General features: G+C 49.6%; 1 protein-coding gene across 2 annotated transcripts in view; it reads left to right on the forward strand.

The window, feature by feature from the left end:
* The first annotated feature begins 1,968 nt into the window (after positions 1-1,968).
* Positions 1,969-14,269, forward strand: part of PTH1R (parathyroid hormone 1 receptor) — a 143,985-nt gene continuing 131,684 nt past the window's right edge. For both annotated transcript variants that reach the window (XM_053263471.1, XM_053263472.1), the window contains exon 1: positions 1,969-4,456. In XM_053263471.1, coding sequence (XP_053119446.1) covers positions 4,382-4,456 — 75 coding nt within the window. In that variant the 5' untranslated portion in view covers positions 1,969-4,381. The remainder of the gene's footprint in view (positions 4,457-14,269) is intronic.

Below are 14,269 nucleotides of genomic sequence, written 5' to 3' on the forward strand. Positions count from 1 at the left end.
ATAACTTAATTTATCATTTATCATTTAATTGCCCAAATTCTATCCATTTTTATTCAGAAGTCCCACTAAGTTCACTGGGACTTTCTCCCAGATATAGGAAGATGCTGAAAGGCATCATCATCATCATCTCATACTGCGCGGGAGGAGGCAATGGCAAACCCCTTCTGTATTCTACCAAAGACAACCACAGGGATCTGTGGGCGCCAGGAGTCGATACCGACTCAACAGCACACTTTATGAGTGCAAAGGTGATAGCTAACCGAATAAAGCTGTGTTGGTCTCCTCAGCCAGCGCTGGGTAAATTGTGCTCTGTGTAGATTGCAGGAAAGCATGGGAGATCTTCCTCTTTGCAGGAAGAAGTGCAATTTGCAAAGCAAACAAGAATACGAATAAAATGCCACCTGATGTTCCAATAGTAAATGAAAAGGTTCTAGCTCTCTACAAAAGATCTTCCTCTGTTGTATCTTCCTCTTCTTTCTCAGAAAAAACCAACATTGCTTAGCTTTGTCATACAAAGTGAGTTGCATAACTGAATTCCATAAATGTTCTCTAAATTTTACACTGATTAATTATTAATACTTTATTTCCTTTAAAAACATTATACTGCACAAGTATGGGCCCACAACAAAATGTTGCAGTATATCCCTAGTGTGCATGTGTGACCTGAACATGTGCCTGATCATGGTGAAAGTTTTGTGCATCCTTTCCCACTCAGAAGGAAAAGGGGTTGTGACCGTCTTGAGGGAGTATTCTTCAAGCTGAAAAACTTCAGAAAAGGCTGAAAAAAGTTGAAGCCTTCCTCCTCTCACTCCACACCACCACTCTCACTCACCTGCTTGTCTGTTAACTGCACTCTGACTCTGCAAACATTCCACTCCATTGAGTTATACTGGGCACCTTTTTTGGCAGTGGTAGTGGGTGTTCCCTTAGGTGTTTTCTCCAGCTTTTTTTTTTATTCTGCCAGTACACCCCGTCACCTACAGATGCTCTGGTCATGTATCCATGAGGATCATAAAATTTCCTGCTCTTTTGGAAATTATTTATTTATTTATTTATTACATTTATATCCCACTCTTCCTCCAAGGAGCCTAGAGCAGTGTACTACATACTTAAGTATCTCATCACAACAACCCTGTGAAGTAGGTTAGGCTGAGAAAGAAGTGACTGGCCCAGAGTCACCCAGCAAGTCTTAAGGGTTAGGGGATGGGGATTTGAACTCGGGTGTCCCTGGTCCTAGTCCAGCACTCTAACCACTACACCACACTGGCTCTCATTAATATTTATACAATTGTGATAAACTCATCTGAACAATAGCACAAGGGTGGCCAGGCTTTGAAGCAGTTGTTGTCAACCCCAGCTGCAGTAAATGGCAGCTGGGGATGATGGGAGTTGTAGTCTAACAGCAGCTACAGAACCTCTCAAGATGGCATCCCTGCATTAATGAATGTGCTAGAGCAGAGGCGCTTAGCCTGCGGCCCGCCAGATGTTGCTGAACTACAGCTCCCATCACCCCCAGCCACAACAAATGATGGGATGATGGGAGTTGTAGTTCAGCAACTCCTGTGATAGAGTATTATTGGGCCATTACAGAAACAGATGTGAAGATGTGCTTGGCAAGCAAGCAAGCAAGCCACCCTCCTCCTCCTCCTCCTCCTCCTGGGCCCATCCCAGGTGGCTTGAGCTTCCCTCCCTCCCACTTCTGGGGATCTGCCTGCCACCGCGTCACTGCTGGGATCCTGCTGCCCAGCGGCGCGCCTGGCATTGGCTTTGGACTGGAGGGGGATGCTTGGGGAAGTGGGTGGGGTGGGAGGTGTGGCCAGGCCGGGCTTGCGGTTGACTGCCCGCGGTCACGTGGCAGAGGCCGCCAGCCAATGGGCTGGTAGCCACGCTGGATTTCGATACTTGCCTGCTTCTACGCCAGGGCAGCTCCGCACTCAGCCTCAGCGAGTCAGAGGAGGTGGCGGGACAGGAGTCTGCTCCCTCCTCCTCCTCCTCCGCCCCGCATTGGTAAGAGACGCTTTTCATAAAATCCTTGAAGGCCCCTATTCAGAACGGAGGGGACTAGAGAGAGAGAAGGGAGCAGGTCGCCGGCTGCGGCGCTTTGCACTGGAACTCACCAAGGTGACGGGCTGGGTTTGGTTTTGGCTTTGAGTTTAAGAAGGAAATACGATTTCTCCCGACGCCTTCGCGACCCGCATGTACTGGTGGAGAGAGGTTCTACCAAAAACACGGAAGACAGCAGTAGCGGCTGTCCTGCTGCAAACCTGTCCTGGTCCCAAATAAGCACTCCTAAAGCGCTGGTGATGTAGAAGGGCCCCATGAGAGTCCTTAAGAAGCCTGCATCCAGTGCACACTTACCTGAGAGGAAACCCGGCGGGTGAGTTCCGTCATGGGACTCGCTACTACTGAATAAAGAAACATACGGCGCTACGAGGCTACTGCCTTACGGGGAGGAGGTCCCGTTGACCTCCGTGGGCCTGTCTCCCCAATACACCCGCTCTCCTGCGCAGTGCACGTTGACTCCGGCTTAAATTCCACTTACTTCCGAGTAAGCCTCCACAAACCCGGGCTGCCTACGGCCCGTCCGTGCTTTTGAAACTGCCTCCGCTTCCATCACTCCTCCCCCATTCCAAAAGCATAGCCCAGGAGCGAGTCCCACCGAACTCGGGGGCGCCGACTTCCAAGGACACGTGCTGCGAGCCCAAGTGCGCTGCTTACTGGCGAGGAGACCCCACGCAAGCCAAGCGGGCTCGCCCCCGTCCTGTCGCGCGCCCACCCGAGCGCGGAACCACCCCGCGTGGGCATTGACCGGCGAGCAAAACGGCAGCGGCGTGATCGGGCGCCACCGTCGGGGGCGATTGGCCAGTGGCCGAGAGGAGGAAACGCTCGCCCGCCCCGAGGCAGCTGCATGCATGACTGAAACTAGCGAGGGGCAACCCCGCAGGAGGCTGCTGCGCTTCTCCGAGGGGAAAGGAGGGGGAGAAGGAGGAGGGGCGGAGAGAGGTTCGCCCGCGCCGTCGTCGGGGATCTTGCGCAGCGCGCAGGCGGCTGCGAGTTCCTTCCCGCGGCCCGAGGAGGAGGCGGCGAAGAAGAAGAAGAAGAAGAAGCAGCAGCAGCAGCAGCAGCAGGGAGCTGCCTGCTGCGGGCCTCGTGACTGAGGTGGCTGCTGGCTGCTTTCTGGATGCCACCAGGCGGGGGAAGAAGGGGCTCTCTCCGCCTCGGTCCTCCCCTTGTGGGCTGCCGTGGAAGTCAACAGGCTGTCAGCAGCGGGCTCATTTCGTAAGGGAGCCCGCCTGCAAGCGGGAGAGAGAGAGAGAGAGGAGCCCGCCGGCCAGCAGCGAGGCCAGGAGGGAGGCGGCGGCGACGGCAGAGGAGGAGAAAAAAGAATAACTCCCCCCCCCCCCCCCGCGCGCCCCGCGAACTTCGCCAGTTCTTGCTCCTCGGCGACGCGTGAGGAGAAGGCGGCGGCGAGACCAGAGCGGCCGCCGCCGCTCGCCGAGGAAGTGCCCAGCAGCTCTCCGGTCTCGGCAGCTCTGCAAGAGCTCCAAAGCGGCAGCCCCCGCTCCCGCCCCGCCGGCTCCGTCCAGGACCTGGGCTCCCTCCCCGGCCCATGTAGACGTCTTGACGCCGCGCATCGGGCCGCTCGCAAGCAGACCGTCCAGCCAGGCTCTCCCGCGCGAGTGGCTCTGCGGGCCACGGCGTCAGGAGGCGGCGGCTCCCGACTCTGCTTCCCGAAGCCCAGCCGGTCCCTCGGCTGGCTTTCTGCAAAGCTCCGGACGCTTCTTCCCCGAGCGCGCGCCCGCCCCATTCAACAGTCTCTGAAACCCCAATTGCTGGAGCTAAAAATAAACTTGGTGGTTTAAAGCGCGCGCGCGCCCCCCCCCCCCGCCGCCGCCGCCCCTCCTCGGCATCCCTGCCCCCTGCCCTGCCGCCTCCTCCTCCTCCTCCCCCCGCCCCGCGACCGTGTTTGTGTTTTGACAAAGACGCGATTTGAACTTCCCACTGCCGCCGCATCCAAAGGGGAACGGAGTCGCAGTTTTGACCTATGGATGTGATTTTTCCGCCCGGGCACAGATGCGTGCCCACGGGACGAACAGCCGCCAGGGACTGAAGCTCCTCCGTCGTCTGCACCCGCGGGCTAGGAAGGGACCCCTGCCCATGGACCTGGCCGGCGTGCTCGCCTCTTCTTGCCTGTAGTTCGGAGACGCCACTTTCAGCCATGAGAAAGCGGGGCAAAGAGCTGCGCTGCCCGGTCGCTTGCCTCTCTGGCTGAAGAAGACCTCTCCCCACCACCGGCAGCACAAGCCAGGCGAAGTCCAGGGCGCCACCTTCCCGCTGAGGATCGATTCCTTCCCCAGCCTGCAGGGAGCCGGTCTTGGCTATGGGATCCTATCTGGTGTACCACAGCCTGGGACTCATCCTCGGCTGCTCGGTGTTCAGCTCCGTCTACGCGCTGGTGAGTAGCACCGCTCTGGCGTTTTCTTCTGCCAATGCTTTGAGCAGTTATTGTGTCCTAGAACCAGCACTGTTTCCCTGCCGACCAACAACCTAGCAGGGTCAAAATTTTGTGCTGACTTTTACAAAAAAAAGAAGCTTGTTACATACATATTTTTCTTGGTTGATATTTACAACTGTGCCCAAACTGCCTGGCTTTGATTATTTCCACTGTGCAATAACAGAACTTTTCTGCTCCTCAAACAGCTCTGATTGGCATGTTTTCTTTTCTTTTTCTTTTTCTTTTTTAAAGATCAACTCTTGTGAACAGGTTATACTGTGTGACATGACATTTTCCGCTGGAAAGCACCCTCTGTTTCTTGAGACCTGAAACTTTGCATCTCTTCCATTCTGGCTGAGGACGGTGTCATGCAAGCAGTTGTACATACCAGTGTTGGAAATACTTCAGTCCATTAGAGATGTTGTCGTACACATGTGTATTTTCTGTTCTAGAACAAATTACAGGCTTCTATACCTAGGGCAGGAAAGAGGGATTTAAGTTCTAAAGCTCACAGTGGTAGTGAAGGTGCGGAAGAGAACCAACTTCCAGCTGTCCACTTATGCCAGCAAACTTTGACTAAAACCCACTAAACTCAATAAAACATTGGTAGGAACCCCGAGATAGGACTGGTGTTGCTTCTGATAGTGCACACCAAAAAGTGTGTTTTGGGTTTTTTAAAAAATTTTAGGGATTTATCCATCATCCAGACCAGAATGTGTTGCAAGTAAGCGAGGTGACCTTAAATGTGTTTGGGAGCTTGGACCCCCAAACCAAAGGATTTAATTTTAACACATTCCACATATATAATTTATTTTAGGATTTGTAATATGAAAAAAGTACTTGGTAATCCTCATCAAACTCCTTCTTGCAACAACCCTGCGAGGCCTGTTATTTTTTAATGTCAGGCGCTAAGACTTCAGTCTCCATAGAGTGAGTCCCTTCGGACTTGGTGGAACTTTCTACAGAGTAAACCTGCACAGGATCAAGTTGCAAGGAATATGTGACTCTGAAAGGGTGCAATAGAGCCGTCGCTCAATGGGAGGGTTCATGTGTTGTACGCTGAAGGTTTTATTTTTATTTATTATTTTATCTATTTATTTATTTTCCATTTTATAGCCTGCTCTTCCTCCAAGGAGCCCAGAGCAGTGTACTACATACCTAGGTTTCTCCTCACAACAACAACCCTGTGAAGTAGGTTAGGCTGAGAGAGAGTGACTGGCCCAGAGTCACCCAGCTAGTTTCATGGCTGAATGGGGATTTGAACTCGGGTCTCCCCGGTCCTAGTCCAGCACTCTAGCCACTACATCATGCTGGCAGTTCAGTTCCCATCCAGGATCTCCAGGTAAGAGGACCTTGAGCAGCAGAGCTGGAAAGGACCTTGCCTGAGCGCTGGGAGAGCTGCTGCCAGTCAGAGTAGGCAATTCTGGCCTTGAGACGCCAATGGACTGACTCAGTAAAAGGCAGCTTCCTCTGCTAGCATGTTGAGAAGTGGCATGCATATAGCCCATTTGTCTGCTCTCAGCTATAATGTTTTGCTAAGTGGCTAGACCCCTACTGTCCCTTCACACCTGATTTGAAATCTGGAGAGGCAAAAGCTTCTCCTCTTCCCAGTGACCAAGTGGCCCCAGAATGTGCCCTGGGCTAACCTGGTGCTTGGCAAAATGGCCACAAGGAGATTCGCCTCACCTGCCAAGCAGTCAGGAGAATTTGGTTGTCCATCAAATGCCAGTACTTGGTGGGGAAAGTTCCCTTTCTCCCCTCTTTTTCTAGGGCTGCCTTGGAAATCCCTGGTGAGTTGACCTGAACCTCAGTTCTCCCGCTGAAGTTCAGCCTGATAATGGGCATATAAGGTTGAGGATAAAAAACAAGCTGTGTCCTCCTCTTTGAGATGGGAGCGCGTTCCTCGTATGGGGGAAGCCGCTTCAGTGCTGCCTTGGCACAGGCAACTGTAGGGATAGAGATTGTGGCCGTCGGGTCACTTCTTTCGACCCAGCATCCCAAAGCAGGTTATTGCCTACTTGAGGTTGAAGGCAGACTGCTTGCATGGGTGCAGGGAAAGGGCTGAAGGTGAGAGGAGCGGGACCCTTGTTCAGTGGCAGAGCTTCTGCTTTGAATGCAGAAGGTCCCAGGTTCCAGCCCTGGCAGGAAGGGCAAGGAAAAACTTCTCGCTGACAGCAGACAGTACAGAATTAGATAGATGGACTAGAACTCTGATGCAGTGTAAGGCAGATTCGTACATACCTATGCAGGAAAAGAACATCATTGCCTGTAGTTGCACGCTCATCCCAATATTGCCTCTGATAAGGAGGTTTTCCAGGGATATTTAAACGACCCAGCAACCGTGGGACAAACTACATGCGTGTACACCAAGAATGGTAATCTCTCTCCCACATCTACTGGTGATGCCTAAAAAAAAGGGGAAAAAAATCACCGGAGCATTGCAATGTCTTCTTCCAAGAACTATTAAAAAAACAAGCCAGCCTTTTCTGGGGAGTGGGGTGCTCATCATCTCATGGCAAACGGATGCAGCAGAAGACTGTCCCGTAAATCAGTGCTGGTTTTCAGCGCCCTCTTATTTTGTATTTGGGCACACTTTTAGGATGCTTTAAATAATATTGATGAAACTTTCTGCTTGCTAAGCTGCTCTGAGGGCACTGCAAGGGAGTGGACTCGAAAGCCGATCCATCAAAATCGAATGTTGCTTTCAGCTCTTGTAAAAACTGTCTTCTGTCTCTGCACTGGAGCATCCCTGAGAGATAGCCCTTTCGCAGCAAACCTCTGAGAACAGAGATTCTTCAGCTTCTTTCATTTCTCTGCTCTGAGAAAGTTTGATCTCAGTTCTAACCAGGGGTGTAGCTATAATTCAGGGGACGGGTTCAAAGAACCCGGGGCCCCCCTCCCTAACACTTGCCTCCATATTCCTCGTACCTTATTAATTGCGCCATGGCAATGCAGAATATTTTATTAGATTAATGCAGTGTAACTTCACCACTTAGCGTATTTTAGTGTATCCTATCATTCAGTGTAACTTTAATTCCGTGTAACTTTACCATTTTTAGTAATCGTCCAACTTATGGTAACCATTATAGTTTTCACCATTTTTAATTTTAATTCTAGCTTTCTACCACATATGAAATCACTTCCAGCTATATTACTATAGTATTACTACTACTATTTAAATTCCCCTTCTATCTTTTCTGTGCATTTTATTATGGAAAAGTATTTTTAGCGGTTATAGGCTTTTAGTAGCTTGTTCCCTTTTAGTAGCTTGTCTCCTTTTAAATTGTAATTATTTTAAATTTTAGCCTTTTTATAATAGCTATCATATTTGCAATCACCTCTGTTAACATGTAACTTTTCTCCAGTATTACCTTCATTTAATGTGTAATTTTATGCTGGTCTCTGACCGTAATAAAGCTTGACTGATTGATTCTAACCAGGGGTGTAGCTATAATTCAGGGGATGGGTTCAAAGAACCCGGGGGGGGGCCCTCCCTATCTTAGCTATGCCCCTGGTTCTAACTTTGCAGTGTATAAACCTCTTCCTAAAATCTCTTGTGTGTATGTGTGTGTGTGTATTCACTAAGTGTCAGCCTGCCTGTCCCTTTCTTCCACTCCTCCACCCATCCTTATATGCCATTTCTATCCTTATATGTATAGCTGAATAATGCCGCATAATAAGGCAAGAATACCACCAAGGGTTCTTTCCTCCAATGGTTGTGTAATACACCTCTAGAAGATCAAATGGGTGGAGTTGTAACTCAACTGGACACATGGTAGTCATCTTACAACCGGTGGGATTTCCATCATAGTGGCAGGCTCAGAAATGCTATCTGTAGACACTTTCCTACACAGATCTTAATGTTGGAAGAAGTCTAACGTGTGGCATGGTGGTGGTGGTCCCTCTGAGATGGTTGCCTTATTAGCCTGGGAAACACTCTCCTGTACATGACTGTGGTTCTTGCTTGCTTGTATATCCACACTTCTTTACCAGCATCGCCACCCCCGTGGTTACAGCTGCAATCACAATTTCTTGCACATGTGTTAAAGTGAACGTTGTCTGATCTGGTGACTTTCAGTATTCATATGTAAATACTGTCAATCCCAGATATCTCTTTTGATTGGCACTCAGAGATACATATCAGTAAATGTTCCCAGTCATCAAAATATGATTGTCAGAACATGCTGATGTGTGCCGGACAAATGGGGAAATAACTATTTTTGACATTATCAAAATGTGCTAACATTTAATGCTTGTGTCAGCATTCACCAAACGGCAGGCTGTGGACCTCTCAATTAAATCCTCGTGTCTTTTCACTTGGAGTCTTTTTGAGATAGCAAAGCCCTTCCGGACATGCAGTATAGGAGTGGTGTAGAAAGAGTGTGAGTGAGAGAGATCACATTTCTCCACTTCCAGTTTATGAAAAAGCACACCATGTTTTGGGTTATCAAGAGATCTTCATCTCTTACTAATTGAAATAACATTGTTGGTAAAAATGTGAGAAACCTCCAAAATACTTTGCTAATCTTTGCAATCATATTGCAATTCTTTGACTTTCCTGCGAAAAAATACAACAGATTTGTTGCCTGTGCAGGACTCTGCAAATCTAGAGGGTAGTGATGTACTGTACATACACTTACTTTGTGCCTGAGAAATGTCCTCAGTCCTACTGAAGAATCTTCTAACCTCCTTGGCATAACTGACAGATGTTCCTCCTGCACCAGGAGGTGTGCACAAGGAAACCTTGCTAATCTTGTAGAATACTCAGAACCAGCTAGGTAGAGAAAGGTGGTGGTGGGGAAAAGGGAGGAAGCTAGGTTGATGCACAGCTGCAGAATGAGGAGAGGAACGCTGGTCTTGTGGTAGCAAGCATGACTTGTCCCCTTAGCTAAGCAGGGTCTGCCCTCATTGCATATGAATGGGAGACTTGATGTGTGAGCACTGCGAGATATTCCCCTTAAGGGTTGGGGCCGCACTGGGAAGAGCAGAAGGTTCCAAGTTTCCTCCCTGGCAGCATCTCCAAGATAGGGCTGAGAGAGATTCCTGCCTTCAATCTTGGAGAAGCCGCTGCCAGTCTGTAAAGACAATACTGAGCTAGAGAGACCAATGGTCTGACTCAGTATATGGCAGCATCCTATGTTCCCATGTTCCACTGTAAGATAGTCCTCTTAGGGGATGGGGCCACTCTGGGAAGAGCATTTGCATACAGAAGGTTCCAAGTTCCCTCCCTGGCATCTCCAGATTGGACTTGGAGAAGCCGCTGCCAGTCTGTGTAGTTTTTGTTCACAGCATTAATTTTTAGCTTATTCTACTCCTATTATGTTTTAGGTGTTTTAGTTAATTTTATAGAGATCCCCTATGACCTTGCAGGAGTAGATTGTCTTAACTGTTTCTTGTTTGTTTTGCTGTTATGCTGGTCATAGACCGAAATCAAGACTTGACCTTGACAATACTGAGCTAGATGGACCAATGGTCTTCCCACTTCCCACAGCGAGGATTCTAAACCTTGGATCCCCAGATGTTGCCAGACGGCACCAATGGCGGGAGCTGCAGTCCCGTGACATCTGGGGATCCGAGGTTGGAGACCCCTGAGGTCATCCATTCTGAACGGCACCGCAGAATCCGTTGGAGGCCTGCAGAAGACGGAGGGGTCCAGCTCTTGGATGGGAGGCTGTTGTGTTGGGGTGCCCTCAAACCCCGGGCTGCTTGCACAGCTTTCGCAATGCCCTGCAGCAGAACCAAAGTTGCAGAGACGATAGCGGGACTGTGACCTGTGGCCAGATGCCCAGCCGTTGAGCAGTAAAAATACATTGTGCCATAAAATGGATTGATATCTCAGGTTCTCCCCTGCTGCACACCCATCTGTTAGCATTCTGCACGCTTGGCATTTTGCAGTGACTGGCAGGGTTCATACCTGTGGTATGAGAGAGTCCCGCTCTCCTTATCACAGACCCCTTCTGAGGGTTGCTGTTCCAAGGACGATGCCAGGAAGCTGTGTCTCCCCTTTCTGTCAGAGGCAGGGTGCCGCTGAATACCAACTGCAGGGGGCGGCTCTTGCCTTCCTGCCCCACTTGTGGGCTTCCCAGAGGTGTCTGATTGGCCACTGTGGTGGGAAATGCATGGTGTAGAGGGAGCGGATAGCGAGAAATCTCTTTGTCTCTCACAACACAAGCAAGGGTGATTCCATGGAACTGATGGCCAGGAAATTTAGGACCAACAAAAGGAAGTACTTTTTCACACCGTGCATAATTAATCTGTGGAATTATCTGCCACAAGATGCGGTGACAGCCACCTGCCTAGATGGCTTTAAGAGGGGCTTAGACAAGTTCATGGAGGACAGGTCTATGGATGGCTAGGGGTGTGCACGGAACCGGTGGGGGGCAGCTCAAGGGTAGAGAGGGGATACCTTTAAGGGTGGGGGAGGGTGCTCTTACCCCTCCCTCTGCGTTTCCACCACTGGCGCTGCAGTTTAAAAGGGTCTGGTGGGGTGGCAGCGTCCCTCCCTGCCGCTCCATTGTCTTGTTGGACCGGAAGTGACCAGAAGTGCTGCGTGTGTGTGTGTGTGTGTGCACCCGATGTGACATTAGCACGCGCACCTGGTACTTCCAGTCCAACGGGGTGGCAGAAAGGTACGCTACCTCCCTGCCGGACCCTTTTAAACTGCAGCGCCGGAGGAGGAAATGCGGCGGAAGGGGTAAGAGCACCCTCCACTACCACACAATTAAAATATTAAGCTAAAAATATAAAACAAATCTGATTAAAAATTTAAAACACAAGCACAAAAACAGGACAAAATACAAAGAAGCAGCAGCAGCAGAGACAATCATATAAAAGCCTGGGTAAAAAGCCAAGATTTAACATGCTTTCTTAAAGCTGTGATGGAGAACTGAGGAGCTGATAGTCCGTATCATCTAAATATCAGTTGCAGGGGAACAACAGCAAGAGAGAGGGCATGCACATACCTCTTGTCTGTGGGCTAATCCCAGAGGCATCTGGTGGGCCACTGTGTGAAACTGGATGCTGGACTAGATGGGCCTTCTTGGGCCTGACCCAGCAGGGCTCAAGGGCTTATGTTCTGATGTTCTTGTGACTATGGTCTGTTTGGGCAGGGCTCTTCTTATGGGTGCTCTCTCATGATCTTGTTGGGATGCTAAAGGTGTTGACTCGTGGTGACCACAGAGCCCTGTGGTTGTCTTTGGTAGAATACAGGAGGGGTTGACCATTGTCTTCTCCCGCACAGTGTGAGAGGATGCCTTTCAGCATCTTCCTATATCGCTGCTGCCCGATAGAGATGTTTCCTATAGTCTGAGAAGCAGACCAGCAGGGATTTGAACTGGCAACCTCTGGCTTGCTAGTCAAGTCATTTCCCTGCTGTGCCATTAGGTGGCTTGTTAAGATGCTAGAGGTTATGAAATGTGGAGGATAAAGGTCGCTTTCAGGCTGCAGGTAGACACTCAGAGGTAGTCCTGAAGGTAGAGTTACCTATTGCGTAAACCCCACTTAAGCTCCTAGAGCTCACCTCTGAAAACGAATTTGCACAACAGCATCCCTGACATCTGGTGCAACCAATTTGCAGACCCTCTCTTCAGGTTCACAAGGCTTCCCTCGAGCTGAGGAAGTCTACTGAGTGTATGGGGGATGGCCTGGAGTCTTGTCTATGTCAGCGGTTCCCAACCCTGGGTCCCCAGATGTTGGGCTACAACTCCCATCCTCCCAAGCCACTAACCCAACATCTGGAGACCCAAGTTTCAGAACCCCTGGCACATGCTGACAGTCAAAGCTGAACGGCACCAAGTGATCCCTCCTCATGCACAGCTCAGCGGTGCCTTCCTGGACTCTAGCTCAGGTGTTTAGAGTGGGACTGTAGCTCCTGCTTGGCTTGCGGAAGGTCCCAGGTTCAGGCCCTGGAAGCATCTCCAGGGAGGGCGTGAAACCCTGGAGAGCTCCTGCCAGAGCAGACGTTGCTGAGCTAGATGGACCCAGGGTTTGATTTGGCACAAGGCAGCTTCTTGCCAGCAAAGTGCTGGAGGGCTACTGTTTGTGTGCGCAACAACAACACACCTGCAGCAAGACGACGTCTGTCTGTGGCAGCCCATTTGCACAGGGAGGTCAATGCACGATGCTGTACTCGAGAGGCGGACATGACTTCTGGTGTTTATTTTAATTTTATTTATTGTTAAATTTCTATACCGCCTTTCATTAAAAAAACAATCCCGAGACGGTTCGCAAAAGTTAGAAAAACCTATAATAAGAAATGACAGTCAACAGTATTAAGCTAAAAATATGAAAACAAATCTGATTTACAATATATAAAATACAAAACATAAAAACTGTACACGGATAAAAACACACAGAGGCAGCAATAAAACAATCATGTAAAGTCCTGGATAAAAAGCCAAGATTTAACAAGCTTTCTAAGAACTGTGATGGAGTCCGAGGAGCGAATGGTCACTGGGAGAGCCTTCCAAAGTCTGGGGGCAGCAACAGAGAAGGCCCTGTCCTGAGTGCACGACAACTGAGCCTCCCTCATTGTCGGCACCTCGAGCATGGGATGTGTGCGTGCGCGCACTGTGGATCCTGATGATTTCTCATGGCTTGAATGAGTCCTTGTTCGTTTAGGGGGCAACCCATTTTGCAGAACTATTCTAAATACCATTAACTTATCCTGTTTTGTTTTGTTTTTAAAGACTCCTCCCCTAGAAGGGTGTTCCTTCTTCTACCTCTTCAGACACCATTCTGGTGTCCTTTTTGTTTTCATATCGCTGTTTAGGTGTTAGATTGAAAACATAGCATTTGTTCCTTTCCCTGGAACAAGAGAGGAGAGATGATGCAGTGCTGGACTGGATGAGGGTGAATAAGCTGAGTCTCACTCCAGGCAAGACAGAAGTACTGCTGGTTGGTGGTTCCTCTGCCTGGGTGAATGGCGTTCATTCAGTCTGTCTTAGATGGGGTTGCACTCCCCCTGAAGGACCAGGATCGCAGTCTGGGGTTTCTCATCGATCCAGCACTGTCCCTAGAGGCCCAAGTGGCCTCTGTAGTTTGGAGCACCATTTACAAGCTTCAACTGATACACCAACTGCGACCTTACCTGGACAGAGAGAGCTTGGCCACAGTGACTCATGCTCCACCCCACCCCCCAGCAGTACTTCTGTCTTCTGTCTTGTCTGGATTGAGTCTCAGCTTATTCACCCTCATCCAGTCCATTACTGCAACCCTAATTCCCATTGGGTGAATTTGCACACAGACTGCATAGGAAGGGAAGATAGCATCTTCAACGATGTCTTGATAGTCAACTTGACTTGATTGGTCAACTTGAGGCTCTCCAGTAGTGGGACTGCTGATTCCAACCCTGTGAAGTGAGAGAGAAGTGACTGGCCCAGAGTCACCCAGCAAGTCTCATGGCTGAATGGGGATTTGAACTCGGGTCTCCCCGGTCCTAGTCCAGCACTCCAACCACTACACCACACTGCCTTCTCTTGTTAAAACAATTTCACAGAGTAAAACAATTAAACAGTTTAAAATTAGTTTTAATTAAAAGCCTGAGAAAACAGGTGTGTCTTAAGAGTCTTTTACAAAGCAATCAGAGTTGGGGAAGCTCATCTTTTGACAGGATGTGCATTCCAAAGCTCTTGGGGCAGGCACCAAGAAGGCCCAGCTGAGAGCTGCCAACAGATGAGCCGCGGAAACCATCACCGGACCTCCCCAGATGATGGTGGTTGTCTTTTTAAATATATACAACAGTGGTTAACTTCATTAATTTGGCTGTGAGCCATC

The sequence above is a fragment of the Hemicordylus capensis genome, chromosome 6 (assembly GCF_027244095.1).
Source record: "Hemicordylus capensis ecotype Gifberg chromosome 6, rHemCap1.1.pri, whole genome shotgun sequence".
Classification (NCBI taxonomy): Eukaryota; Metazoa; Chordata; class Lepidosauria; order Squamata; family Cordylidae; genus Hemicordylus; species Hemicordylus capensis.